A 27,849-nucleotide genomic window follows, 5' to 3' on the forward strand; every position below is an offset into this window, starting at 1 on the left:
AACCTTTGGTACAGGCTGCTATAGTTTGACATACCATTTGCAATATCAACTCATCAACATTATGAAGGCTACAGTTGCCTTTTCTAATTCTCTCTAACCTCTACCGAAGCAGATGAATCTTTCTAATGAAACACAGTACAACATTAATACTGATCTAGCTTGACTATAAACCTACACTATGTCATTATCACTTCTCCTAGGCTCCCAGAGTTAATCCAAAAGTTCATAATCAAATCTCTCATTTATAAGTTAGAGCCACTGGGTGGGGAATAAGGTTTATAATGCAATTATCTTAAAACTGATCTAAAATTTAAACTTGATTACCACCAGTCCCTTCATGTTCACAACATCAATACATGCATATAATCAATTTGTTCTAATATTTTAATTGTCTAAATCAAGTAACTCCAAATTTTACAACAGATTGAGGTTCATTCTCTAATTAGAAATACATTAAGGCATTCAAATGTTTTCCTAATTTTTGAGAACACAATAGCATCCATTTCTAATATTTCACCTTGTAATCTGCCCTCAGAAAATTTTACAGCATTAAAAAGTTACTTTTGATGTGAGCTGGATGCATTTTGAGATGCTTGTTAATACTTTGTCCCCCAGACAAGGGCTTATGTATTATAATTTTGCTTAGCCCCATATTAGCTGAAAGGAGAGTCTGACTTTTATTTTAAAAAAGTCCTGCCCTCCAATGGATGATTTGGCAAATTAAAGTTGTTCCCAAATTCTTATTCAGAAAGTATATTGGAAAGTGGTGATCCTCCAGCATGCCTTCAATCTCTTAATTCATGCTCTAAGGAACTTGACTAGGTTTTAAACTTGCTCACAACTCAAACACGTCTGATTTATATTCTGCAGTGACTTACCAACGCAAACGGCACTTTCACGTTTTGCATACAATTCTCATGGATGTAGTTTTTACAGTATATTTATGTAAAGCCTAAGTTATTCCTGTGCATAACAATGTATGGAAATCAAAGGGGTTTATAAGCAAACAATAAAACACTCCTTTTTCTTTTAAAGCACACACACTCATTTTCACTCTCCAGGTCAACAACAGCAACAAAAAAACCCCATGTTGCCATATATTATTACTTTTGGGAAAAAATACAGTTGAGGGGGAAAAAGCTAGTGTAAATGGATGTTGGTGAGTTATTATGGTAGTTATTTTCTATACAACTATGTGGGGAAATGTGCATGTATAGAAGGTGGCTAAAGGAGAGGGAAAAATCATTCTTTCAATGAATTGATTGCTGCCTCTCCTTTCTCATCTGCCATTATCTTTTGAGATAAGTGTCTGACTTATTTGTGAAAAGGAAGATACAACATGTTTTCATTTCTATACTTCTGAATTTGTTGTGCTGGAGTTTATAAAGGTACATAATCCACAGGTCTAAATTTGGCCAATAACACTGCTCTACAGCCAAAATGCTTCTGAAATAAATGTAGTCCAACTTTACTAATTCTGGGTCACTGAGAACGAAAATGATGCTTAAAATTGTTGATTGGCTCTAGTTTTCAAGATATGCTATTGGGTCAGTATATACGACCCTTGACTTGGGAATGGCGGAGGATAAGTGAGTTATAAAGGGAAGGGATCTCAATTTAAACCAGAAATGACTAAAATACATCTTTGACTGGATCTATGAATAAATCTATGACTGGGTTTCGAAAGTACTTGCTTTTTAGGCAAAACAATGAATGATGCAATCTGAAGTTGGTATTGCATCATATATGATATGAATTGCATCATGTTATTCCTAGAAGTCATGGATGATACAATCATAACAAAGCTTACATCACTCTGCTGAACAAATTGCCCTATATCAGCTCTAGAAATCATAGTGTCATGCTCTCTTATTTGTCAGTGTTTGATTTTGCAAAGGGACACATTTCTGTTTAGCCAAAGTGAGCAGAGATGCCTAGTACTTGTGTGAACAGTGCAGATAACTTCTGCTATGTTTGTGGTGAAATGACTTTTGCATCACAAAAGCGCAGTGTAACCACTATGGTTAAGAAAGCCTATCACCTTTATTTTGGCTGCAAAATTGGAGATCAGGACAAGAGATGGGCCCCACACATATGCTACAACACTTGTGCAACAAATCTTGCCCAGTGGTTGAAGAGGAAAAGGAAATCTATGCCTTTTGCAGTGCCAATGATTTGGAGAGAGCCAACAGATCATACCAGCAATTGTTACTTCTGCATGGTGCCTCCAGTTGGGAAAGGTGTGTCAAAGAAGAAAAAGTGGACTGTGCATTATCCAAACATTCCATCAGCTATACACCCAGTACCACACAGAGAAAGACTGCCGGTTCCTGATGCACCAGAATCCTTCTCACTTGAGTCAGATGAGGAAGAGGAAGAGAATGAAGCTTCTGGTCCTGAACCATCAATGTCACAGGACCCACATTTTCTCCCATCCTCCTCCTCTGAACCACACCTCATAACACAAGGTGAACTGAATGACCTTGTCAGGGATTTGGAACTACCCAAGAGTAAGGCAGAGCTGTTGGGCTCCAGACTACAGCAGTGGAACCTCCTGGCAGGCTATCAGGGCAAATGGAGCCCATCAATGCTTGCAGACTATTGCTGGACAGTGACAAGAGATGCTCCATTTCATGAATACAAGAGACAAGCCAAGAAGCGCCGAGTAGACACTGAATAGGACTAAACTATGTACATAATAGTTTTTTGCCTTTTGTTTCATAATAAATTTTATTTATATAACCCTTTTGCTGATTTTTAAAGTGTTACATAAACAGGACAGGTGAAATATTATCATGTAAAGCAACCATAAACACATGAAAAGACCTAGGTTTACAATTTATGATTAAAACTCTACTATCTACTCAATATACATAGACATAAAATGTAAAAACTTAAATATCTTAGAAACAGTAGCCAATCAGTTGTTTTCATTGTCATATTTGAATTCAGCACATCAAAATACATAATAAATAGCACATTTTATCTCTGAAGCAGACGACTTCTCAAAAATTGTAGACCAGTGTAATCTAAATCTAATTGTGCAAGCATCAGGATCGGATTTTGGCTGGCCTTGCAGCGGTGTCTGAAAGCAAGGCATAAGGAGCCCTCCTCCTCCTTGCACAACAGAGCAAGGGGCATCACTCATACCAAATGTGTGTGCCCCTGCAGCACAAGGAGCGGTTCCACAAGGAGCAACAGACTCCATAAAAGGGGAAAGGTCATGCTGTCACCCTCCTCCTGCGCTAACTGTTGGACTCAAACCAGAGCAGGGGAGGGAAGGAAACATATACCACACCTTTCAAATGGTAGCGTTGCTCTCATGTAAGCTCCCCCTATGCTCCTGGAGGTATTCTTGCTCAGTCACCACAGAATCAGGCAGAATGTCATTGGGATCTGCTGGTGGCTTAGAACCCCTCTGCATCCTGCCGCTATAGCGGTAGCAATAAAAGGTTTGAGAGATCCCTTGACTTTTACCCTACAATAATGGAGGCTAGGGCCCTGAGCCAGACACACTTTAACTCCCCTCCCTGAAAAACAGTATCAGCACACTTGCTATGTAGATTTTTCTCAGACTTCCAAGGATGTAAAATTTAATTAGCATTTCCAACAATAAACACTTTAATTACTGCTAGTGTATTCCAGTGAAAACTAGGTATCCTACAAGTAACTGAGGGTTTCTCCAAATATATAGGCTCCCCAGATTCTCATTTTTGAAGTCAAATGCTATACCACATGTACCTCAGAGTCATTATTAACCTTGAGTCAGACCACATGATTCATCGCATGTGCATTACAGAGACTGCATTTGCAAAAACAGGTACCAGGGTCCAACCCCCTTAGTTTCTGCCCCTGTGTACAAACCGCGATGAAGACAGAAATTAGGAGACAGCAAGACAGTAAAAAATGAGTAGCTACTGCTAAGTAATCTCTAGCTTTACCTTCATATGTGCAGCTCCCTCAACTGTACAGAGGAGACTGAAAATGACAAAGTGATGCTGCATATTAAGTCCCCTATATTATTTGATCACTCCCTCTTATTTCCTGCTATTAAGAGTCAGCCATTAAAGGTATTAGTAATGATTTAACTTAATTCGTATTGCCACAATTGGAAAACAGACTGGTCTTCCACAAAGGTTTTACTACAAAAAAAAAAGTAGAAGAGAAGGGAAAATAACGGTAGTTTTAAGCATGATTCTACTCGGAAAAGTGAGTATATAACAACAGCATATTCTTACTCAACAGAATTGCTCCTTGTGTAGGTATCAGCTCATTTTAGAGACAAAACCATTTTTTACTATTTCATAAACTTGTTAGCTCCACAGTGCAAACCAGATAAGAGGTAGTGAATTGGGCTCTGCTCTTTCTTGTGTCACCAATAGACGTGTTTACTAATTTCCAATTACAGGTCTAATCAGTGACACCTGGGCAACTGCAGTGATGACTATGTAGCTGCAGTGGGCAAGTGAACAAACAACAAAAAACAGCTGAAGTAGACTATTGTTGATTCCTGGAAGACGTCTCCCTTGTGCAACTGAGATGCAGTTTTCTACATATAGCGTATCTTGCAGACATACTTCTGTGTGTGCAATAAAAGCTAATGGTGAGTACACAACATACTTTAATAGAACGACTGCACAGAAATCCGAACTATTACTACTGATTTTCACATTTTAGTAAGGCCATGTCTACATCTAAAATTTTGCAGCGCTGGTTGTTACAGCTGTATTAGTACAGCTGTATAAGGCCAGCGCTGCAGAGTGGCCACACTTACAGCAACCAGCGCTGCAAGTGGTGTTAGATGTGGCCATACTGCAGCGCTGTTGGGCGGCTTCAAGGGGGGTTCGGGGAACGCGAGAGCAAACCGGGGAAGGAGACCAGCTTCACCGCGGTTTGCTCTCGCGTTCCCCGAACCACCCTGCAAACCGCAGGGAAGGAGACCTGCTTGTTCGGGGAACGCGAGAGCAAACCGCGGCGAAGCTGGTCTCCTTTCCCGGTTTGCTCTCTCGTTCCCCGAACCCCCGAGCAAGCAGGTCTCCTTCCCTGCGGTTTGCAGGGTGGTTCGGGGAACGCGAGAGCAAACCGCGGCGAAGCTGGTCTCCTTTCCCGGTTTGCTCTCTCGTTCCCCGAACCCCCGAGCAAGCAGGTCTCCTTCCCTGCGGTTTGCAGGGTGGTTCGGGGAACGCGAGAGCAAACCGCGGCAAAGCTGGTCTCCTTTCCCGGTTTGCTCTCGCGTTCCCCGACCCACCTTGCAAACCGCAGGGAAGGAGACCTGCTTCCTCGGGGGTTCGGGGAACGAGAGAGCAAACCGGGAAAGGAGACCAGCTTCGCCGCGGTTTGCTCTCGCGTTCCCCGAACCCCGAGCAAGCAGGTCTCCTTCCCTGAGGTTTGCTGGGTGGTTCGGGGAACGCGAGAGCAAACCGCGGCGAAGCTGGTCTCCTTTCCCGGTTTGCTCTCGCGTTCCCCGAACCACCCTGCAAACCGCAGGGAAGGAGACCTGCTTGCTCGGGGGTTCGGGGAACGAGAGAGCAAACCGGGAAAGGAGACCAGCTTCGCCGCGGTTTGCTCTCGCATTCCCCGAACCACCCTGCAAACCATAGGGAAGGAGACTTGCTTGTTTGGAGAACGCGAGAGCAAACCGGGGAAGGAGACCAGCTTCGCCGCGGTTTGCTCTCACGTTCCCGGAACCACCCAGCAAACCTCAGGGAAGGAGACCTGCTTGCTCGGGGTTCGGGGAACGCGAGAGCAAGCTGGGGAAGGAGACCAGTTTGATTACCAGAGGCTTCCTCAGGTATGCTGGGATACCTGCTTATTCCACGGAGGTCAAGAAAAGCGCTGGTAAGTGTCTATACTTGATTACCAGCGCTGGATCACCAGCGCTGGATCCTCTACACCCGAGACAAAACGGGAGTACGGCCAGCGCTGTAAACAGGGAGTTGCAGCGCTGGTGGTACCCTGCAGATGTGTACACCTCCTAAGTTGCAGCGCTGTAACTCCCTCACCAGCGCTGCAACTTTCTGATGTAGACAAGCCCTAAGTGTCTAACTTCCTGTGAGTGACTGCTGTCAGTGTCCCAGTTTCTTTGGTATTTCAATTAACTTGTACCTGGGTTTTGCTGTAAGTAAACTGCACAAAGAGGACACGGGTACATACTAAGGCTATGACACAGCATCATTTAAAAGCATATACTAGTAAACTTTTGAAAGCATCAGAATATTTGCATCGAAGATCTCCAGCCTCGATGACTAGCGAGGTGTAAACTCTCAAAGTAGGGACAGAGGAATAAACGTAATCATATTCCACAAGCAAGCATTTGACCTAGCTTCTGCAGCTAAATAGTAATGACGCAGAGAACTGCACAAAACTCCTAGTAGCTATACTAGCTTAACATTGGCAACGTGAAGTCTTGAGAGCTTTTGTTGCTGTAACATGAGTCTCTTCACAGAAGGTGTCAGTTTACACAGCCTTAGGACAGAAATAAACTTCACTTTGGACTATACCCTATATGCAAGCGAGAATGTGAGATTTACCAAAGTCTGATTTTCTTGGGACATAAAAACTAAGTACCCACTTCAATTCCAACTTGTGTAAAAGGCTGCCCTTTTTGGGTCATGGTTTAATAAACGGTAAGACTCCTCTTCTATCATGCTGACGGACCTGAGGGTCTGTCCTTCTAGACTAATGAAGCATATCATATTCCAGATGGCTTTGAAGAATACTATTTTGCCGACAGATCACACTAACCACTACTAGAATTTTATAATAACCATATGTCCTTGACTTTTGATATTGTGGCTTCTGAATGACCATTTGCTGGATCCATAGCCATAGGTCACTATGGTTTTTTAATTATCTGCAACAAATGAAATGAATTAGAAGATGGCTAGAATACCAATGGTAGATTGATACTGACAAAGCATTTTTGAAGTCTCTGTCACTGTTGTACAGGAGGCAAAGAAGATTGTCTTTGTCTCTACTCCCTTGGCGTCAGCAAACTCTCATATAACAGATCTTTTTGAATGGTGATTAGCCTAGTTAAACTGCACAGTATTCACTATCAGAGTTGAATATTTTTCACTGAAGAATTTTCATTATACTTTGGAAATAAAATTAGTCAGATCACAACTGAGCTGTCTGCCTTTATGGAGATGAGGCAGGGTTTTTTTGAGATTACAAATACTGTTTCCTCTGCAGTTTCAGCCAGGGTTGCTCATCTTGATTCTGGGAGGTGCGCCAGATTACAACCTGTAATTTGGACTCTCACCCATCCTGGTGGCCAAGGAAGGCAAGTAGGGAAGTACTGGGCTCAGTACTGGCTAAGACTATTCCCTATGGGATGAGGAAACATGGAAGAAGGGTAGGGTATGACTTATTTTTAACCAAGTTCTTGTAAGACAGCTAATTCAGAAAACCAATTATTGACTCTGACAGTCTTGACAGCTATCCATCTGGATCTAATCTGCCTTTTCTGAAGGAAACTATGATCCTTTTTCAGTCAGGTCTCCTTGACTTCAAGGTCACACAGGTTTCAGGCCCGGGAACAAGACAGAAAAAGGCCAGGCTGATGACCTGCTAACAATGGATGAAGGTCAAGTATTTATGACAGTTCTTTTGTTTGTCAGCAGTTTTTGATGCCTCTGATCAACAGATATTATGGGCTTATCTGTGGTACCTAACAGGGCAAGTAGAACAGCTATTATCTTTGTGAGATACCCCAGTAGATAGTTTTGGACAACTGGTCTTGTGCTCTAAGGACTCTGTCATGAAGGATACCTCAGAAATAGATTTTGTCACCCTCCCGTTTAACACATATGCAAGTTAGTTGAGAGGGATAGTGAAGGGACATGGGCTGTGGTGTGTTTGAATAATGCCAACATCCAACTCACTGTTATCCATGCTTGGCCTAGCTTGTGCAATGAAGCAAATGATCCAGTCTCTTAAGAGATGGAAGCAAGGAAAAAAGAGAGCTGGTTCCAGTTTAATGCCGGAAGAATGCAATACAATGTTGGTGCGATGGGAGAAGCAGCTAGAAGAAGTTCTGAGGATAGTATTGGAATCCTGGATTTAGGCAGCGTGCCCGACAAGTCACAGTTTGGTGTTGCTTCTGGATGCCAGGCAGAAGCACGGCTGGCTCCAGGCACTAGCTAAGGAAGCAGGTGCTTAGGGTGGCCAACACAAAGGGGCACCACTCTGTCCGCTATTGGGGAGGCCCGTCCAGGTCTTCGGCGGCAGGTCCCTCGGTCCCTCTCCTCCTCTTTGAGCTCTTGCTGAAGTGCTGGTGAAGAGGAAGAGAAGGACCCGCCGCTGAACTTCCGCTGAAGAATGGAGCGGTGCAATTGAGCTGCCATCAAAGAACTGCCGACCGGCTTTTTTTTTTTTTTGGCAGCTTGAGATTAGGCTATTGTAACATATCGTACTTTTGACTACCCGTAGGGACTACTCAGAAATTGTTTCACTAGTGCTCCATGTTCTGTTCTGGTTGTATATGGAGTTTAAAATGTTGACATGGAAAGCCTTACTTGGTTTTGGACCCTGCAACCGAAGAGACTGGTTCTCTCTACTATGTGATACTGTGGCAATTGTATCCATGTAGTGACTCAAATTAGATTTCCCTGGTTTAAATGGGAAAAAGCTGCTTAAAAGGCATGTTTGTAAAGGTTCCTCAGATACTTCAATATGTCTAATCTCACTCCACAGGTCTATTAGGGTTTTCTAAATACTGGTAACCATACCCCCCAGGCTCCGCCCTGTGCCCCATCTCTCCCCTCAAAGGCCCCACCCTTGATCTACCTCTTACCCCAGGCCACACTCCTCCTTCATGTCTTGCCCCGCCCCACCAAGGCCCTGCCCGTGTTGCTCACTTCCTGTCTACTATGAAAATGCACATATTTTCTGTATTAAAAAATCAGAACACAAAATACTAAGATAAATCTGCACCATGTCAGAAGGAAATACAATGCGACCACCATTTAAGAAGCTTTAATCTGTTGGCTCTGTGTGTGTCTAAATAAACCGTTCATGATCTATTTAAGGCCCTCATCTAGCAGAACACCTACGTGCACGCTTAGCGCCACACCAGTGGAACTACTCAAACCTATTGGATCAGGGCATAAATATGAAATACCCAGAAAAAGAGAGAGATGTGCCATATGGAAGAAATATAAAAGGTTTTACTTGGTTCCTGATTCTTTGAGTTTTAAAAGGCTTGGAGACTTTTCTTCTTGCTACTGTTAAAATACAACTCAGTTTTCCCCACAGAAAAGTATTTGGGTAAAAACCAAATAAAAAAAAAAAAAAAAACATCAACCCTTGCACAAACAGTTTGCTAATATTGTGAAAACAACTTTCTCTCAGTTTCACCCATGTTGCAAAATTTTCTGCACAGCTCTGATGGGTAGTGGACCATAACCTTACACCTATGAAAACCTACTGCGATGTTTTGATTGTTCAACTTTGTTATTGTCAATGATCTTGTCCTAAGAAAATCAGCTGTTGTCTAATTCAGTTTTGCAATTGCCTAAATTCTATCAGAAAATAATATGTTTATTGTTTTGTTATAAACTTAGACATGCATGGACTGTTTAAAGACATAACTCTGGCAATTCTTCTACCTTATTTTCACAAAAGCTCTCTTTCAACTGAGATTTCAATACAATGTATGACAACAAAATGATATTTGGGGGAAAATATGCTTAATTCAATAACTATAGTAATTGTGATTAGATGTTATAGGAGGCATACTATTGTCCCCACCACAGCAGCTCTGCTGAAGAACATGCTCACTGATCTGTGCCTTTAAGTAACAAAAGCAGAAAATAAGGAGATACTGCAGATGTGCTATGGCTAAAATGATGACCTGATGACCCCACCCCCCTCCAGCTTACCAAGATCCATGCTTTTGGAGGTTCTCAGATTAATTGATTCAGGCTGCTTGGCTGGTGTCAAAGATCTGAAGTTGATGTTCTGATCTGTTAAATATGCTGCTGAATCCACTACAGAGCTGTGGAAAAAGCCATGCAAAACATTGAGACATTAATACAAAACCAAGTGAAGTAATTAAAACTTTCACAATATAAATGTATTTTCTCCTCCAGTTGTTTGCAATCATGCATCTTAAATAAATCTCTGATTGTCACGTTTCTTTTGTGAGATTTAGCACCTCTACTCACATGTATTTAATTATATATATTTGAATACAGATTCTTCGTGAAGATAACTGCTGTTTTTACACGTTTAATATTTAAATATGATTTTATTTAACAGAACAGAAGGGGAAATATCTAGTGCCAACAGTCTTGTTTTCTCTTCTGCTGAGCTCTATTTAACTACCTCCTGTCTGGATTGTTTACCAAATAGGTTGCACAAAATGCAGCCCCTGCACCTGGTTCACTCTCGCTGACATGTCAACGATCTATGTGAATGATGGCATTTAAAAAGACCACCACCACCCATCATCATTTCACAGAAGCTCACCATAAATAAACCTGCATGGAGGAGCAAAATTCTGTTTCACAAAGGACTGAAATTTGAAATTTGGTTCAGTTTAGAATTGGAATGAAACCTGAAAATTTCAAAATTCTCTATGAAGGAAAATTCTCCCCACCTGCCCTCCCAAAAAGCAATTTTGGCTCAATGAAAAAACTTTTTGTTTTCATTTTGATTTTATATTAAAACATATAATTAAAAAAATTAAGATAATTTCAAACAAAAGTAATTTCAAAACGAAAGACTGGAAAATTTCATTCAAACACTGTTGAAAAAGGACAGTTCAAGAATTTGATTCCTTTCCCCCGCCCATTTTTCCCTGAAAGGGAATTTCAGCAAGACAGACACAATTTTGCAAAGCATTTCAATTTAGTTGCAATTGCATTTTCTGACAGAAAATGGTTCCAAGTTTTTCTGACCAGCTCTACTCTCAGTTTCAGTGTCAGATGATCATATCCCAAATATTTAAAAAGAGAAATAAGAGTGACAATCTCTCTCTTCCTCCCTTCCTTCCCAGTCTGCAGGAGATATATAGCCAAATCCTCACTGAGAGTAAAGCAACTGAGAATCTGGCCCATCATTTGATTAGTTTACAAAGGATTTTGTTTGCTTGTTTATGTTAGTTTGTATATGTGAGTGTGTTATACACCTTAGAGACAAGAGAACATCATATTAAAAGAACAAAATAGACACCAATGAAATTCATGTACATTAAGTAAAACACAATGAAAAAAATTATAAGAATCTACCTGGATATGAAGTGTTTAAGGCACTGGTGGGCAACCTGTGGCCCATCAGGGTAAATCTGCTGGCAGGCTGCAAGACAGTTTGTTTACATTGACTGTTCGCAGGCATGACCGACCGCAGCTCCCAGTGGCTGCTGTTTGCCGTTCCTGGCCAACGGGTGAACTGCTGCCACTGGAAGCTACAGGAGGCCATGCCTACGGACGGTCAATGTAAACAAACTCGCGACCCGCCAGCGGATTACCCTGAAGGGGTATAATATACCATTTTCTTTGAAAAATAGAGCATGATTATGAAAATAATTAATGTTTAAAAATCCGTGCACCAATGAAGAGTGATAGATGTACCATAATTTGAAAACTACTGAAATAGATAAGATATTAAATTCCAAAATAACCAAGCATCATTTATATTGCAGAAATGTCAACTTGATCGCAACTATTATGTGCAGATTCCACATCTACTTATACACACAATAACAGTACTTTTAATCAATGAGAAATAATATCACAATCATCAGTGAGAACTGAGACATTCTAGCCATAAATAATAAAAATAACGGCAATAAAAAGTAAATCCAAACCTATGATTATAATCTTCAGAAAGTAGCTCTTCACTTGGGTGTGGGGGCAGGGGAGGTGGAACTTCATTCTCAGCGCTACCATGATCGGACATAGTCAGCTCTGAAACTAAAAAGGGTTAAACAAAGTAGTAGCAGCAATTATATTACACCAGTTCACTGATCCATAACTAGACTGGAAGGCCTGAAGTGATCCACAAATTAGATAAATGCCTAAACTAATTAAATAAAAGAAAGGTTGCAGAGTAGCAGCCCTGTTAGTCTGTATCCGCAAAAAGAACAGGAGACACTTGAATAGATATGTGGACAGATAAACACCTACAAGCATTCTTAAAACTACAATACCCATCTGCTGAAGTGAAAAAACAGATTGACAGAGCCAGAAGAGTACCCAGAAGCCACCTACTACAGGACAGGCCCAACAAAGAAAATAACAGAACGCCACTAGCCATCACCTACAGCCCCCAACTAAAACCTCTCCAGCGCATCATCAAAGATCTACAACCTATCCTTAAAGATGATTCCTCACTCTCACAGATCTTGGGAGACAGGCCAGTCCTCGCTTATAGACAGCCTCCCAACCTGAAGCAAATACTCACCAGCAACCGCACACCATACAACAAACACTAACACAGGAACCTATCCTTGCAACAAAGCCCGATGCCAACTCTGTCCACATATCTATTCAAGTGACACCATCATAGGACCTAACCACATCAGCTATGCCATCAGGGGCACATCTACCAACGTGATATATGCCATCATGTGCCAGCAATGCCCCTCTGCCACGTACGTTGGCCAAACCGGACAGTCTCTACGCAAAAGAATAAATGGACACAAATCTGACATCAGGAATCATAACATTCAAAAACCAGTGGGAGAACACTTCAATCTCTCTAACCACTCAGTGACAAACTTGAGGGTGGCAATTTTGCAACAAAAAAACTTCAAAAACAGACTCCAAAGAGAGACTGCCGAACTCGAATATGCAAATTAGATACAACTAACTCAGGCTTAAACAGAGACTGGGAATGGTTGGGTCATTACACTAATTGAATCTATTTCCCTGTGCTAAGTTCTCCTCACACCTTCTATGGGTCAACTTAATTATCACTTCAAAAGGTTTTTTTCTCCTGCTGATGATAGCTCATCTCAATTGATTAGACTCTTCCTGTTGATATGCATACTTCCACCTTTTCATGTTCTCTGTATCTATAAAATATCTTCTGTCTGCGTGTTCCATTCTATGCATCCGAAGAAGTGAGCTGTAGCTCATGAAAGCTCATGCTGAAATAAATTTGTTAGTCTCTAAGGTGCCACAAGTACTCCTGTTTTTTAAATAAAAGAAAGTTCAACTGTTTTAATTTTTTTGGTTTGCAACGTATAGGTAGTAAGGTGCCTTCCCTGCAGATATCTCCTCCTTCTCTGTTCTTAATAGGAAAAAAGAAAAGTTGCTATTATCCCATGACAGGATGGCTAAGCAGGAAGCCCTAGATCATTGTCTAAATTCCTCCTGTAATGCCCGTCTACGACCACGAACATGACAAGTTCCTCTTCACCATCATTCCTTCCTTCTACTCTATACTTTCCTATCATTTACTCCCTTTGTGATCACCAGTCTATGAACATCTCTGACTTTTCTTCCTCCTAGCCTTCACCTTTTCTCCTTGTCATCATTAACTGCCATCAGCATCATGATTGCCACTTTCAACTCTCTCCCTCTCCCTGTAACTCCTCATTCTCTCTCATGCCATTCTGAATGCTCCCAGAAGCCCCACCCTTGACCTCCCATTATGTGCTACCTCCATTCTGGTCTCACATTACTGAGCATCTTTGGAGAAAAACTAGTGACTATACTGACTTCTTCCACTGCGTATTCTCACTCCCTCATCCTTCTTCCTTTCTAGACACCATTACTCCTATTGTCCCAAAGTGACCTATACCACAAGCTTATCTATTATGTCAGTTCCCTCCCTAAAGGCCCTGATCCTGTGAGTTACCAAGTGCATTTTGCAATATAGTGAGTGCCCTTAAATTCCCACTGATTTTACTCCTGAAATTCAGTGGGAATGATGTGTACTCAGTACATCTGAAGGTTGGTGTGGTGGTTGCAGAGCTGCCATGTAATAATCTATTAATACTGATACAGTATTCATAAAATTATGATACACGTGAACTGATCAATGAGGTGATATATCCGAATTTCGTGTTATATCAGGTCAGGTTATATTGAGGTAGAGGTGTACTTTGCTTTTAAGATAGCAGTCTGGTCACTGGTTACCACTGTCATAGCACCTGGAGGGGACAAAACTGCAGGTACTGAAGATAAATCAGATCTGCTAAGATAAGCATGGTTAAATTATAGGAAGTAGTGGCCCAAGGCCTGATCTGAGAATAGGAGAATTGCATGATTCCAATCCAGGAGAGAAGACATGGCTTGAGGCTAGACACATGAGGGAAGTGCGCTCTAAGAGACCAAGTGGGTCAACAGTGCAAGTAGCCCACTAACTGTGACAGTTGGGCCTTAGGTTTTATGCCATTTGGAGCAGGGAATGTTTCAGGCATTGTTTTTACAGCATACATTTTTTTTTTTAAATAGTAATAGTCATTTTCATTATCAACGAATCTTTTCATGCACACACGCCACACTTTTAAATGTAGATACTTGTATATCCATGAAGATTCAGCATGCCAAGCTATCATAGGGTAGATACTTTATCTTTACAATATTTCTTAACCAGAGAGATGACAGCAATTCCTTTGCAACCCTGATCATTTTTTGGATGTAAAAGAGCTTCTGATGAGGCAGATTCCAGTAATCTTTCAGCACCAGAAATGTGAAGTTGCTGGCACTGAAGTACTGCTTCTCAAAAAGGTTGTTCTAAAACTGCTATTTCTGCACAACAGCTTGGCAAGAAAAAAAAAATAGGGACCTGTGGGTGGCTAGCATTATTCATGCAAAAATAGACTGAACACTGGCATTTCAATATTGGATTAAAAACGCTCCTTTATTGAAATATCCACAAGCAAGACAAAATGTAATGTTTTGGCTACAACAGCTTTTCCCCAGACATTATATTTGATCTTGCTCGTGTACAATAAAAAAGATTCTTTAAAAAAAAATAAACCTAGTATTAATAAGCCAAGCTTCAGTTTATTTTTATTGAGCTTCTAGAACAGTCTTATGTGTAGAGCAGTGACTGGTATTAGAAGTAACTTATTTGACAACATTAACTGAGAGTATGATATTTATTAAACATAATTCAACTTCTGCCACTAATTTTTTGCATTGGAAACATTGGGTATTGTGTTGACATCTCTGCTGTCTTTTATTACTATTTATGTTATGGTAGCACCCAAAGCTTCAGATCAGGACTGGAACCACAATGGGCAAGGCGCCATGAAAACATGCAGGAAGAGACAATCCCAGTATCCGATATAAGACTGTAATCCTGCAACTTGCTTAGTGTGGGAAGACACACAAGCACATTTGGATTCACTGTGGCCCTGTGGGATTGCATGGTTTCACGTGTGCAGATACCATAGTAGGATTGGAACCTATTATAAAAGAAAATGCAAAAACTGTTTGTAACAAATGATATGGGGGTGGGGGTGGGTAACATGGATAGTAATGTGGGTTAAAGTAGGTTAACTGTTCAAAATTAAACAAATATTTCTACAGTAAAATACATGTTACATGTATGTGCATTGTATTATTTTAAGCCCATATTCTCTGCTCACATCTCCCTGAAGGATTTCAGCTCTGATATAGAGAACCCTCTACTAGGTATTTTGCTGCTCTAGGCAAATGCGTGTCCCATTCCCCACCCCCCAAGCTGGCATTCTATTTGATTTCACTAAATAAATCTTTTTTAAACGTAAGTCACAAAGATACTTCATTTAGTTTCTCAGTAATATTTAAAATTCTCTCTTCTTAGTCTTTTGACTGACACCACCCATATCTTCCCAGGCCTTGGTTTCTCTCTCTCTCTCTCTCTCTCTCTTCCCTCTCTCATAAAGGGTCTCCTCTCTTTGCCCTATGTCTGTGGTGTCTTCTCAACATCTAACATCCATTCACCTCTCACATTGTGATGGGTTGTCTCCTTCCTTTAGCCCCTCCAAAATGTAACACAAAGAACGAGCAAAACAAAGACACACACTAGCAACCTCTGCTGCTGGGATCCCTCAGAAAGTATAGCTCTTCCAAACAGGACTTATTCTGATCCGTATCTAGGTACTTTAAAAAATGCCTGATTAGGAACATGAGGAGTTCCACTGAATGGGTGAGAACACCTAACGAGACTTCTCAAATGCTTAAAAATTAGGCATATGCTTAAATACCTTGTGGAGTCAAGGCTATAAATAGCCGCCAGTGGGGTTTTTCTGAGGGTAAGGGGAGGAGATAGGAACATAAAGTGTCAGTGCTAAAGCTGGGTGTTGTACTCAGCTATTTACAGACTAAGAAAATTATAGTTACTAGTTTCAAAGTCTGGAATGGGGAATACAATTATGATGTCCTAATTCTATTGTACATTAAGGGTCGGTTTTGAATCTTAAAAATATTTTAAGTCTTAATAAACTAAAATATCAAATCTTATGAATATTATAGTATAGTATAAATTCCTACTGGATTATAAAATGGGACACAAACTAGACAATTTGCTTTTTAAAATAATCACTGTATCCATCAAGGATGTATAGAAAATAAACATTTTGACAATATATATTTTGCAATCATCATTTCTTTTTTATCCAAACTTACGTATTGGGCAGTGAGCTAGAAACTGTTACTTAAACTGGAACGTGTGCCAGGAATTTAATTCACAACTTCTGAGTCAGCTCTCCCACCCTCCTCGAATCTTCAAGCGTCAAAGTAACAGAGCCTGCACTTACTCTAATTAACTGTTTTTCTAGTTGATGTGGATATCTGAAAACAAAAAGAGCACTTTTTTTTTTGGCACGAAGAAGGCTGTACAGTACATACCTTTTAGTCTTTCCTGAGGACTGTAAGTTACAAATTGCTGCAGGACAGCATCATTGCGCCTGGAGATAGTGGTAAAGGTCTGACTGCCCTCAAGTGCTGGTTTTGGAAAAAAACCATGATCTGAGCGTTCCTAAGAAGAAACAAAATCACATATTTTAATGTAAAAAATACTGTCCAATAAAGCCAAGGAACAGTAATCACTAAATCACACTGGGGTTTGTGCATAATTTGTCAGGTGTTTATTGTATATTATTAAACTCTGCAATGAGAAATATGAAAGATGTCTTCAGACCATTGCTGACCACGAAACAAGAGATTACCCTTACATTCTAAATGATCATCCAGGATGATAAACAAAGAAAAGGACTTCTTTTTTTTGACCCACAACTGACTTCATGTTATTACTCCATCTGCGAGGGCAGCTTGTGGCATTGTCAACATAAAGGCACAGGCAATGCCAGTGATACTTCTTTGCCAGCCAGCTGGTTCCCTTCGCTCAGAGACTGAGTGTGTATGCTCTGATGATCACACACTAAAGCAGCCTTGTAACCCCTAAACCCAGGTCTTCTGGTTGGCAGCTGAACAAACTTTTGCCACACCTCTAGTTTGTTTTTCTTTTGAGATATTCCTCCTTCTCCCCCCCCCCCATCCATATTGCAGCTCCTAACTTATACTCCTGACAGTTGCTGTTAAAAATGCACAATTTATCAAACTGGGACAAACCCAAAAAGGCACTTCTGTAGTTGTTGTACAGGGCAAATTATTAATATACACAGTAAAATGCTTTGGCTAATTATTACCAGGTAGAATGATATTCTCAACATTGTAGTTTCTTTGAAAAGCTGATACGTAACCAGAAAGGAGCCTCCACTTGGCCTCTATTTTACAAAGTTGCCTTCACCTGGGCCAGAGGATTTCATATTGCAGGTGTAGCACTTATACATTTTAGAACATGTATGTCCGAATTTTTTAGTGTCATTAAGTTTTTGTAAGAAGTGGATGGAATGCCAAGGCTATATTTACCTACATCCTGTCCCTTTAAGGCAGGGGTCAAACTCAAGTTACCTTAGGGCCAGCACCAGTCCTCAAATCCTCCCAGTGGGCCAATAATGTCACTCATACTGACCAGAACCCACCCCCCAAAACTCCGCCCCACCTGCCTAAGGCTCTAGGAGGGAGTTTGGGAGCAGAAGGAGTGAGAGGTTGGGCTCTGGGAGGGAATTTGGGTGGGGGAGGGGGCCTGGCATGCAGGTTCTGGGATGGAGTTTGGGTGCTGGGTGCAGGCTCTGGGCTGGGGCAGGGAGTGGAGGTGCAGGTGGAGGGGGTGGGGTTGCAGGCTCTGGGAGGGAGGATGCGGGAGGGGTGCAAGCTCTGGGAGGGAGACTGGGGACAGGAGAGGGTGTGAGGAGGGGCTGCAGGCTCTAGGAGGGAGTTTGGAGGCAGGAGCGAGTATGTTTGGAGGGGGTATGGGTGAAGGCTCTGGGAGAGGGTCAGGGGGTGCAGCACCTTCCTGGGGCTCCAAGGCGGGGTGGGCCAAGGAACCTCCGGGTGCTGCTGCCCCCAGGGACTGCCCCCGCAGCTTCCCATTGGCTGCAGGAGTGGTTGGGGTGGGGGCAGTGCGCTGAGGCACAGCCCTGCCCCAGAGCCTCAGGGAGGGACCAGCAACCACGTGGAGTGAGCGAGCAGGAAGCTGCTCAACTCTGCTGTGCTGTCATTGGTGGGCGGGGCCCGGGGGCCATTTTAAATCACCCAGGGGACACGCAGGGGGCAGCGTGCCCGGGGGCAGCAGGCGAGGCCAAGGGAGAGACCCGGCCCCCAAACTGCTGGACCCCGCAGGCCTCAGTGGAGAGGTCCTCGGGCCGCAGATGGCCTGTGGGCCAGGAGTTTGAGACCCCTGCTTTAAGGCAAGGAACTATGCTGAAGAGGTCAAAGGAAGCAGGGTGTGGTGACAGAAGAGTCTAGCCCTCCTGGAAGACACTGTTGCAGTGGGCTTTTGCAAGCCCTGTGTTTGCCTGATTCTGATTACAGTTTTAATAAAATGTTCCAGTTTTAAACAGCACATCTAGTCCTGAGTGTGTAACACAGGCACCAACACTTATGCATCCCTTTTTGGGTACTATTACTTGTGCATACAGATTATGTGTTTTGTGTGTAAAACTTTTATCTTCTATGCACATAAATGATGGTACTGAAAAATGCATGCAAGTGAACATGCCTGCAAAGTTATGCTCAAAGCAATAGAGACTAGGTTAAATTGCCTTTGAAACTTATCATCATCATCATCACGATGTTCCTATTATGCCTCTGGAGTTCAGTGCAGTGACGATGCTCCTCCACTCCAGTCTGTTTCTGGCAAGTCTTTCAATGGTTACCCAGCTGTGTCTCAGGTTTTCCAGCTCGGCTTCCACAGCTCATTGCCATGTTGCTTTCGGGAGGCCTCGTTTTCGCTTGCCTTCAGGTGTCCATCTTATTGCTATTCTGGTGATGGAACCAGTTTCCATTGGAAGCACATGACCGATCCATCTCCAACACCTCCTGGCAATGATGGTGCTCAGATCCTCTTGGCTGCACTGTGTCAATAGATCTTAGTTTGAGATTGTTCTGAGCCAAAAGATAACGGAGGATTTTTCTGAGGCAGGTTGTATGGAATGAAGACAGTTTGGACATGTCATACTTTCTCATTCCCCAGCTTTCTGCACTATAAAATAGTGTTGAAAGTACGCAGCTCTGATAAATCTCGAGTTTGGTTTTAGTGTTGTATTTTGATGATTTCCAGACTGTATTTAAGCTCCTGAAGGTGTTCCTAGCTTTACTGATTTTGTTCCAGATGTCCTGATGGTGCTGTCCAAGTATGTCAATGTTTCTACATTTGTGAGAACATAGTCATCTATCCATACTGGTGATGGTGAGGCAACATTAAAGGTCATGATATTTGTCTTATTGTAGTTGATTTTCAGTCCAATTTGCTGGCTGAATGCATTGAGTTGGGTTGTTTTCTCTTGTATATGGTGTTGGGTATGTGATAGGAGAGCAACATCATCTGCGAAGTCCAGGTCTTCAAGGGATGAGAAGAGTGTCCATTTAATGCCTCTTGACATGTCTTCTGTTGTATGCCACATTACTCAGTCAATGGCAATGTTGAAGAGGATTGCAGACATGACACACCCCAACGTACTTCTCTTTTGACTTCAAAACTGAGCTCACTGTGATCAACACTGCATGTAAAGTTGAAATAGAAGCTTTTGATGACGTTGATTATATGGAAAGGAATTCCATATGCCCACAGAATGCGCCATAAGCTGGTCCCGTGAATGCTATCAAAAGCCTTCTCAAAGTCTATGAAATGTATGTAGAGTTGCCATTGCCATTCTAAGCACTGTTCTATTATGTTTTGTAGAGTGAAGATCTGGTCTGTGCATCCACGCCCTTTCCGAAAAACAGTCTGCTCTTTTCTGAGAACACTATCAACTGCCTCTGATATACGCTGGATTATGATATTACACAATACTTTGCTTGGCACAGATAAAAGTGGGATACCACGCCAGTTATTACAATCACTAAGAGTTCATTTAGTTGGTATCTTCACTATAACCCCATTGGTCCAGTCATCTGGCACTTTTTCCCTTTCTCAGACTGATGTAAAGAGAGGGGTCGGGACAGATGTGGCTAATTTAGGATTTACCTTCAACAATTCTGCATTCAAGTTATCTGTGACAGAGCTTCACTTTTTGTTAAGGATTTGATAGCTTAAATGATCCCTTCCTTAGCTGTGGTGTCTTTGTTGATATCAAGATCTTCTTCTGCTTCCTGGATGTTTGCTTCCTCTTTGGGTGGCTCCCTGTTCAGCAATTCTTTGAAATGCTCTGTCCAGTGCATTTCTTGTTCTTTTTCGGTTGTTAGCAGGTGTCCTTGTTTGTTCCTGATGAGAGTGTTGTTGGTGTCTGCCATTTACCACTGATAAGCCCCGTCATTTTGTAGACGGTTCCCTGTTCACCACGAGTAGCTGCATCCTCTGCTTGTGTTGCCAGATATCAATGTAATGCTGTTGTCCGCTCTCACAAGGCGTTTGACCTCCCAGTGTGTCTCGCTATACTGCTCGTGATATTTGTCCTTTAGTTTCCTGGATTTTATGTCCAAAACTTTTCTCTTCAGGGCTCGTCTGGTTACTATGGCATTCCATGTGCTGGGTGTTACCCATTCCTTCCTTCTCTTCTGCCTGTAGCCTAGACAGGCTTCACTGCTCTGTTTATAAATTGCTGTTACTTTGTCCAACTTCTTGTTGATCTCCTCATCTGCATTGCCCTTCTCTTCATCAAGGTCTGCAAGTGCTTGAAACCTGTTCTTGAACTGCAGAATGAAGGCTTTATGTATTTCAAGGGACTTTAGCATGTCAATATCATGTCTCTGTCCCTTGTTTGGTGGACCCACACTTCTCAGTTTTAGCTGTCACAAGGTGGTGGCCGCTGCCAACATCTGCACCCCTTCTCACTCTCAGATCTGTCAGTGAGTGTCGCTGTTTGCATTGATCATTATATGGTTCTTCTTTGCCTTATAAGACTAGTGATTTTCCAGAAAAAGACAGGCTGGCCATAAGGCCACCTTTACTAAGACCACTTCATCAATTTTGAGAGCCTACTGGTGACAACACAGAGACAGCTACAGACCTAGTTTCCTAAGCTGCTGCTTCTCTTTCAGTGGCCACTGGCCAAATAATATGTTGACTGTTTTCCCCTCCTCCTCATTAGAATGCTCTATTCACAGACAGTTAAATAGTATATTCAGAGTCTCTTTATTATGGGGAACAGCCATTGTTAACAATTGTACATGCCTCCGGTGTACAAGAATTCTTTAAGTTACATTGGGAAGATTTACCACTTATTCCTTACACTAAGTGATCCACATCTATTACCTTTTGCAAGTATATGCTGGCTAATCAAGCCCTGCACCGATACGAACCACTACTACTAAATTAAAGATGGGGACCCACTGGGAGAGGCAGTCCTAAAATTAACAACAACAACAAAAAAAATCTGCTTTTCCTGCTCTTTGATAAATGACACAATCGATATCTCAACAACTGATCAGTAACCAGCTTAATTAGAGTATTCAGCTTGTAAAACAGAGCTGTCATGGAAGGCCTCCATTAGTGTCTTGACCAATAAAACAAATAATGAATTTTAAAACACGTTCTACTATACCAAGCTGGAATGTAGCAGGCAGGAAACGGTTTTGGGGAAAGGGAAAGAATGGGTCATAGCCCATTTTGCTATAGTCTCCAGCCTCAAATGGAATTACAATTGAACCTCGAGCATGTTCTATAAAAATTAATTTCTGTTTAAAATGAATTTGATTCAATCAAGAGCTCATTATGTATTCTTCACAGGGCATGTGTCAGAATTGTTTATGTGTTTCATACATCTGGGTAATGTATAAAACTATATACTTTGACTATGAAAAAGCAGCTTCTTGTATTTTTATTACATCAATAATTCAGTTGTAGTATTTTTGCCAAAGTGGACTTTTTAAAAATAGAAGGTAGCAATGATAAGCTTTCTTTCTAGTTTTCTCAGTAGATGGATTATCATTCATACTTCATCAGACAATACATATAATGTATAATACTAGTTTTACATAAGGTACAGACCATGAAAGATAACTGCAGTTGAATCAATTTGCTTTCTTAAATTTAAGAATAATAACCCTAGAATATGCTTTCAACTGTCTAGAGTGTATCACCATTGATTGTCTAATTGTGGTAATAGACTATAAAGGGTCTCTGTCTCCTGCAGGAAAAGATTGAAATTATTACCCAGTAATCTCAGAAAATGCCCCAGGTAAACTACCCACTTGCTTTCCTTGTGTCCCGTCTGCTGTGTTACAGTGTATCCACATGAGACAGCCTTTGTGAAAAGCAACTTCCGAGTGTAGTTACAGTATAAAAATTAGCAATTTTTTTTTATGCCAATCCAGGTAGGAGGTAAAGCAAGTTTAAATATAACTAGTGAAGTGGAATCTACCATATCTTCACATCTTAAGGGAAAACAGCTTCCCTTCCCCAGAACAACCATTCTCTCTTATCTTTTATATATAAATACATACACAAAATATTATTCTCAAACATTCACCCAGAGTACTATCATGTGATTTCTAAAGGCCCTTTTTTCTTTTTTGATCTTAATCACAGTTGTATCTGTTTCTCATGAACAGTATATATATTGAAAATCCAGTAAAAAATTATTTAAAAGTGAACGTTAAAATTAGTGGTCATGGTGGATAAGCACCTCCAGAAGCAGACAGCTATTTCTTTACAAGAATAGTAAAGTCACACAGACAGATCGCTTACCTCATTTCCTAGAGCTGAGTCAAAAAATTCAAGAACTCAAAACTGTAGTACCTTTATTTATTTATTTATTTTAAAGTGGCTTTCCTTAATGCAAGTACTAATGCACTCTTTTGAATCAGTGCAGCGATGTGCCCAGGTTTATGGAGTCAGAACTATAATTTAAATGAGTTATTTTAAAGTGTTAGTTAAAGCCATAAAGGTGAGTGAAACTGTAACCTCAATGAAATCAATTAGGAGTTCTGCACATTGACTTCAATGAGGCCAGGATTTTTCACCCAGTATCTTTAAGACACACATAGAAATAGGAAGATATTTTCAAAAATGGTGGGATGGAGAATTGCTCCAATAATTATTATTAATGGAACTGTGAATACAATTCTTTGCTTACACAAGGAGGTCTAACTCACGAACAAGTTTTTTGCATCACCTGCATTTGTCTATCCAGTCTCCTGAGAACCACCAACTGAATCATCCCCGCGAATGTTCCCTTCCATAGACATGGAACGCCTCAGTGTCTCCATGGCTTCATGGTTGGATTTCCCCAGAAGAGACTCCCATTCACTGCAATCAGCTGGTCATTTATTCGCATGAGCGACCATCCTAGAAGGCAACCAAAAATATTAAGTAATACCATGTAGGGGCAACATGTATAGGAGAGCCAAGATACAGTCCATGTTCTTTCTTAGAAGCTATGTACAATCCAGTTGTAAATATCACCAAGTCTACGTAAAAAGTCTATGTAGCACTAGCTGGCTCATTTCCCAGTAGTTGAGTAGTACAGTTCACGAGACAATTATAAAAACACAGCACTTTGTACCAGTTCTATCTAAAGAGAAGAAAATGGGAATATGGACTCTGGATAGCAACTTATACCCATCTGTTAGTATCTGTTGTACAACCAAGAATGAACATTGGAGTATATTTTTAAATTCTGTGCATCTGTTGTCAGAATCAGCTAAGAAATGATACAGCTCCACAATTACTCTGTCCTATGCTGCTCATCATGTCATAGTTAATATGCCACATATAAGGAAGTGTTCTCATATAAATGGGTCACTAGAAGAAAGCATCCACATTTTATGAAAACTCTTCATGTATTTTAACAGCTAACCCTGCTGCCACAACAAATTGAAGCTTGTGCCATCTAGAGCGGTTTGTTGTTAAAGAAATCCATTCACATTTCAGTCCAGAGTTTGCCGACAGCTGTAGGCATAATAAACGTATAGGACCACTTAGTTTCTGCCTTTAATGTGGGCAGATTGTTGCTTTATTAATATCTGGTGAATGATTTTGTTTGTTTATGTATGCAGGAGAATACAGAGATATAAAATACAGAGAATTCTGCTGATCAAGAATTGAAGGTTTCTCTTAGGTCTTGTCTACACTGCCACTTTACAGCACTGCATTTTCTTGCTCAGAGTGTGAAAAAACACACCCCGATGATGCAAGTTTCAGCGCTGTAAAGTGGCAGTGTAGATAGTGCGCCAGTGCTACTCCCCTCATGGGGTGGTTTTTTACAGTGTTGGGAGAGCTCTCTTCCAGCACTGGCGCCATGACTACACAGCCACGTTAAAGCGCTGCTGGTAGTGAAGACATACCCATAGAGTTCATTCAGTTCACAACTATCAAATTGGTGTCAGAACTCTGAAAGAAGAAAGAGAAAGGGGCTGAGACTGAAGAAATCTATCATGAATGGAAGAAGGGCTGAAAGAACAACAGAAAGGAAGTAGGATCAAAAACACATTAGCTTGTTCAACTATGAGCTCGTGTGTTCTTCATAATGCCCTCATCAGAACTGGTTTCTACATCTCATTGCTGTGCAATCCAAAATGTGTATACTTTTCCATTTGTATTTTTCTATCACACTGATGTTCAATTAACTCTTGTAGCATTGCTGCCAGGTCCAACTAAATGATTTTTGTGTGGAGTGACAGTTTGCCATGTTAAATCCAGTTTTCTTAAGTATTATTTTTGCTGGAACTGGGAATCAATCACTGTTACCAGAGCAGGGCATGATGAGAAAACAGTGTCACAGTACTAAAAGGAACAATGGGGCCAGAAAAGGAAAACAAACAGGGAGGGAATAGGAGGAGGAGAGGACTGGAAGATGAGTGAAACAATGAGGGAGGGTGAAAGGACAGAAGAAAATAAGGAGGATTATGACCTTCGTATAGAGGGGGCCAGGAAAAGAGCACAGGAAGCATTAGGTAACGATTTGGGAGGAATATAGTGGAAAACACTCCATTGTCTGTGTCTGATGCCAACGTAAATTTACAGATAGCCAAAGGAATATGCTAGCCCCACCTTTCCACCACATACAAAAAATTGGTGCCTTAGGAATATGTGAATGTGAAGGGAGAGAAAAGAGTTAAACACTTTGGTACAGGGCCTTTATTACTCTCGCACATCAGTTATAATTCCTTTGTGCCCTAATAAAATTCACTGAAATAATGATTCCCTTGATTTCAATGGGAGCATGAAGGAAAAAAGCTGCCTTTTTGTAAGCCTCTAAGGATTTTAACCCTTTTTTTTTTTTTTAAACAGGTTCATATTCTTCTCATACAATCCCATAGTCTCTTTCCTGTTCTGTGTATATACCTGTGAATAAGCCCTACTTGCTTAAAAATCTGTCAAAGCTGCTTGCACAAATATGTACAAGTACACACTAGACATTTTCAAATTTTAGCCTACATACAGGAATATATCAATAATTATTTTTAATTAATCAGTACAGCCTTAGACACTCCCATACTTTCTTGTTTTTGCTTTGCAATTCTTTCATGTGAGATTAGTATTTCTGCAGATGTTGGCTGTCTTTTATAAACTCAGTTCTTAAAAGCTCTTTGACCTCTTTAAATGTGGTAGGTTTAAATGCAAAGCTCATGACATATCTGATGGACTGAATAAAAGCAAAGTAGTCCTACATGTTTACAGTGCAGTACATTTAGAACTACTAAACCATCCCACCAAAGACAACAAACAGTTGGAGGCAGCTGAATACTGTTTTTGCAGGGGACCAGAGAAAGTTATTTAGCACAGAGACTTTCTGTGATTTTGAGGATTGGGGAAAATGTTTGAACAACCCTCAAACTCAGATTCGCACATTACTGGTATTATGGTCTAGTGTTAGTACACTGTACTGCAAGATAATACATTTGGCTCAAGACAAGCTATGTTTGTACTGTTGTACAGTATTTGTATTTTTCCTTTTATCTCTAAAAGGTTTCTTTCTGCTGCCTTTGGATTAGGAAAACAACTTTTAGAGTCTGAACAAATTAGGTATTTTTTCATTCCATCTTTGAACCTGCAAGTGGGCCACAGTCATTAAGAATGAAATTAATGTTCCCTGGCATAGTCTGAGTAAACGTGATTTATGTGGGGAATCAAAGCAAAAGGTAATTTATGGCCATCTCTATTGTAGGCAGGCCACAGGACACTTAGCATTTTGATTGTAATAGTGGCCATGACACTGTATTCTTCTACGTGGAGTTTGCCCCTTAAAAATCACACTCTGGCCACTCCCTGGGACCACCTTTGACCTTCTTCCCTCTGAGTGAACTGCTTCCTGGCATTCAGTGCAGCCATTCTGTTCCCTGACCCACCTCATATAATTAACTACTAATCAGAGGTGAAAGTAAGCTGGTATGGTCCAGTACGGCGTACTGGCAAGAGCCAGTACGCCATGCTGGACTGGACTGGCTCCTGTGGCTGTGATTTAAAGGGCCAGGGCTCCAGCCGCTGCAGGGAGCCGCGGGTCCTTTAAAGCGCCGCCGCAGCTCTGGCAGCTGGGCTTGGGCAGGGATTTAAAGGGCTCACTGCTCCTGCCACTGCAGGGAGCCCTGGGCCCCTTAAAGGGCCACCTGAGCTCCAGCAGCCAGCTCAGGAAAAAGATTTAAAGAGGGCCTGGTGCTCCTGCCACTGCACGGAGCCCTGGGCCCTTAAATCCCCGCTGGAGCTCCAGCAGCTGGGCTGCCTGCTAGATGTGGTACAAACATACAGGAAGAAAGAATCTCTGCCCTGTAAAGCTACAGAGGATGATGTTGTTAGGAGGAGCAGGATTCCATCCCAAGTACCCTGCCAACATGCTACAAAAGGACGTGAAATTGAAAACATACAATTGAAGAGTGAGAGGATGCATCTAAACACATTCATCCCAAGAGGCACTTTAGCATCTTGTCCTCAGATGAAAGCATCTTAGTGTCCTGTTCTATATAAGTACAAATGTCATGTATATTGGTAATACCTCTCTTATAGCTATTGAAGCCAAAGAGTACATTCTTGCAAAAAATCACAAAAGGAGTTGATGTGGATCATTAAAGAGCAATCATCAGTATAACAGTGGTTTAATCTTGTACGGTTCTTTAAATGCATTAGGATTCTTTTTAGGATTATTACTTTTTCATGTCACTATTTTTTGTAAGACTAACTGCTGGATGAGTTAAGTTATCCAATGATCGTGAGAGATTCTGGTCGTTTCTGGGGGGTAAACTGCATGAGTGGGGATTCTCTAAAATCTATAAGATGCACTTCACTTTTCTATATAAAAATTAGCCTAAAGATTTCAATTTCCCCCTACATTTTCCACAATTTCTTTACTGGGTTTCTTCATTGCCTGCTAAAACAAGTGAGTTAAATCATTGGTGCTAAAATTTCAGAAGTCATTGAAAAATGTTGGCCTGTCTTCAGACCTTCTGTCCAGACTGACGAACAACC

The 27,849-nt window shown here is 41.3% G+C and overlaps 1 protein-coding gene across 1 annotated transcript in view; it reads right to left on the bottom strand.

Annotated features, from left to right (window-relative positions):
- Window positions 1–27,849, bottom strand: part of PARD3B (par-3 family cell polarity regulator beta) — a 693,368-nt gene that overhangs the window by 265,620 nt on the left and 399,899 nt on the right. The window contains 7 exon segments of the mRNA XM_030579423.1: window positions 9,885–10,000; window positions 11,813–11,918; window positions 16,794–16,923; window positions 23,564–23,611; window positions 23,613–23,689; window positions 23,692–23,725; window positions 23,728–23,736. Coding sequence (XP_030435283.1) covers window positions 9,885–10,000; window positions 11,813–11,918; window positions 16,794–16,923; window positions 23,564–23,611; window positions 23,613–23,689; window positions 23,692–23,725; window positions 23,728–23,736 — 520 coding nt within the window.

Source organism: Gopherus evgoodei, chromosome 11 (genome assembly GCF_007399415.2).
Source record: "Gopherus evgoodei ecotype Sinaloan lineage chromosome 11, rGopEvg1_v1.p, whole genome shotgun sequence".
NCBI lineage: Eukaryota > Metazoa > Chordata > Testudines > Testudinidae > Gopherus > Gopherus evgoodei.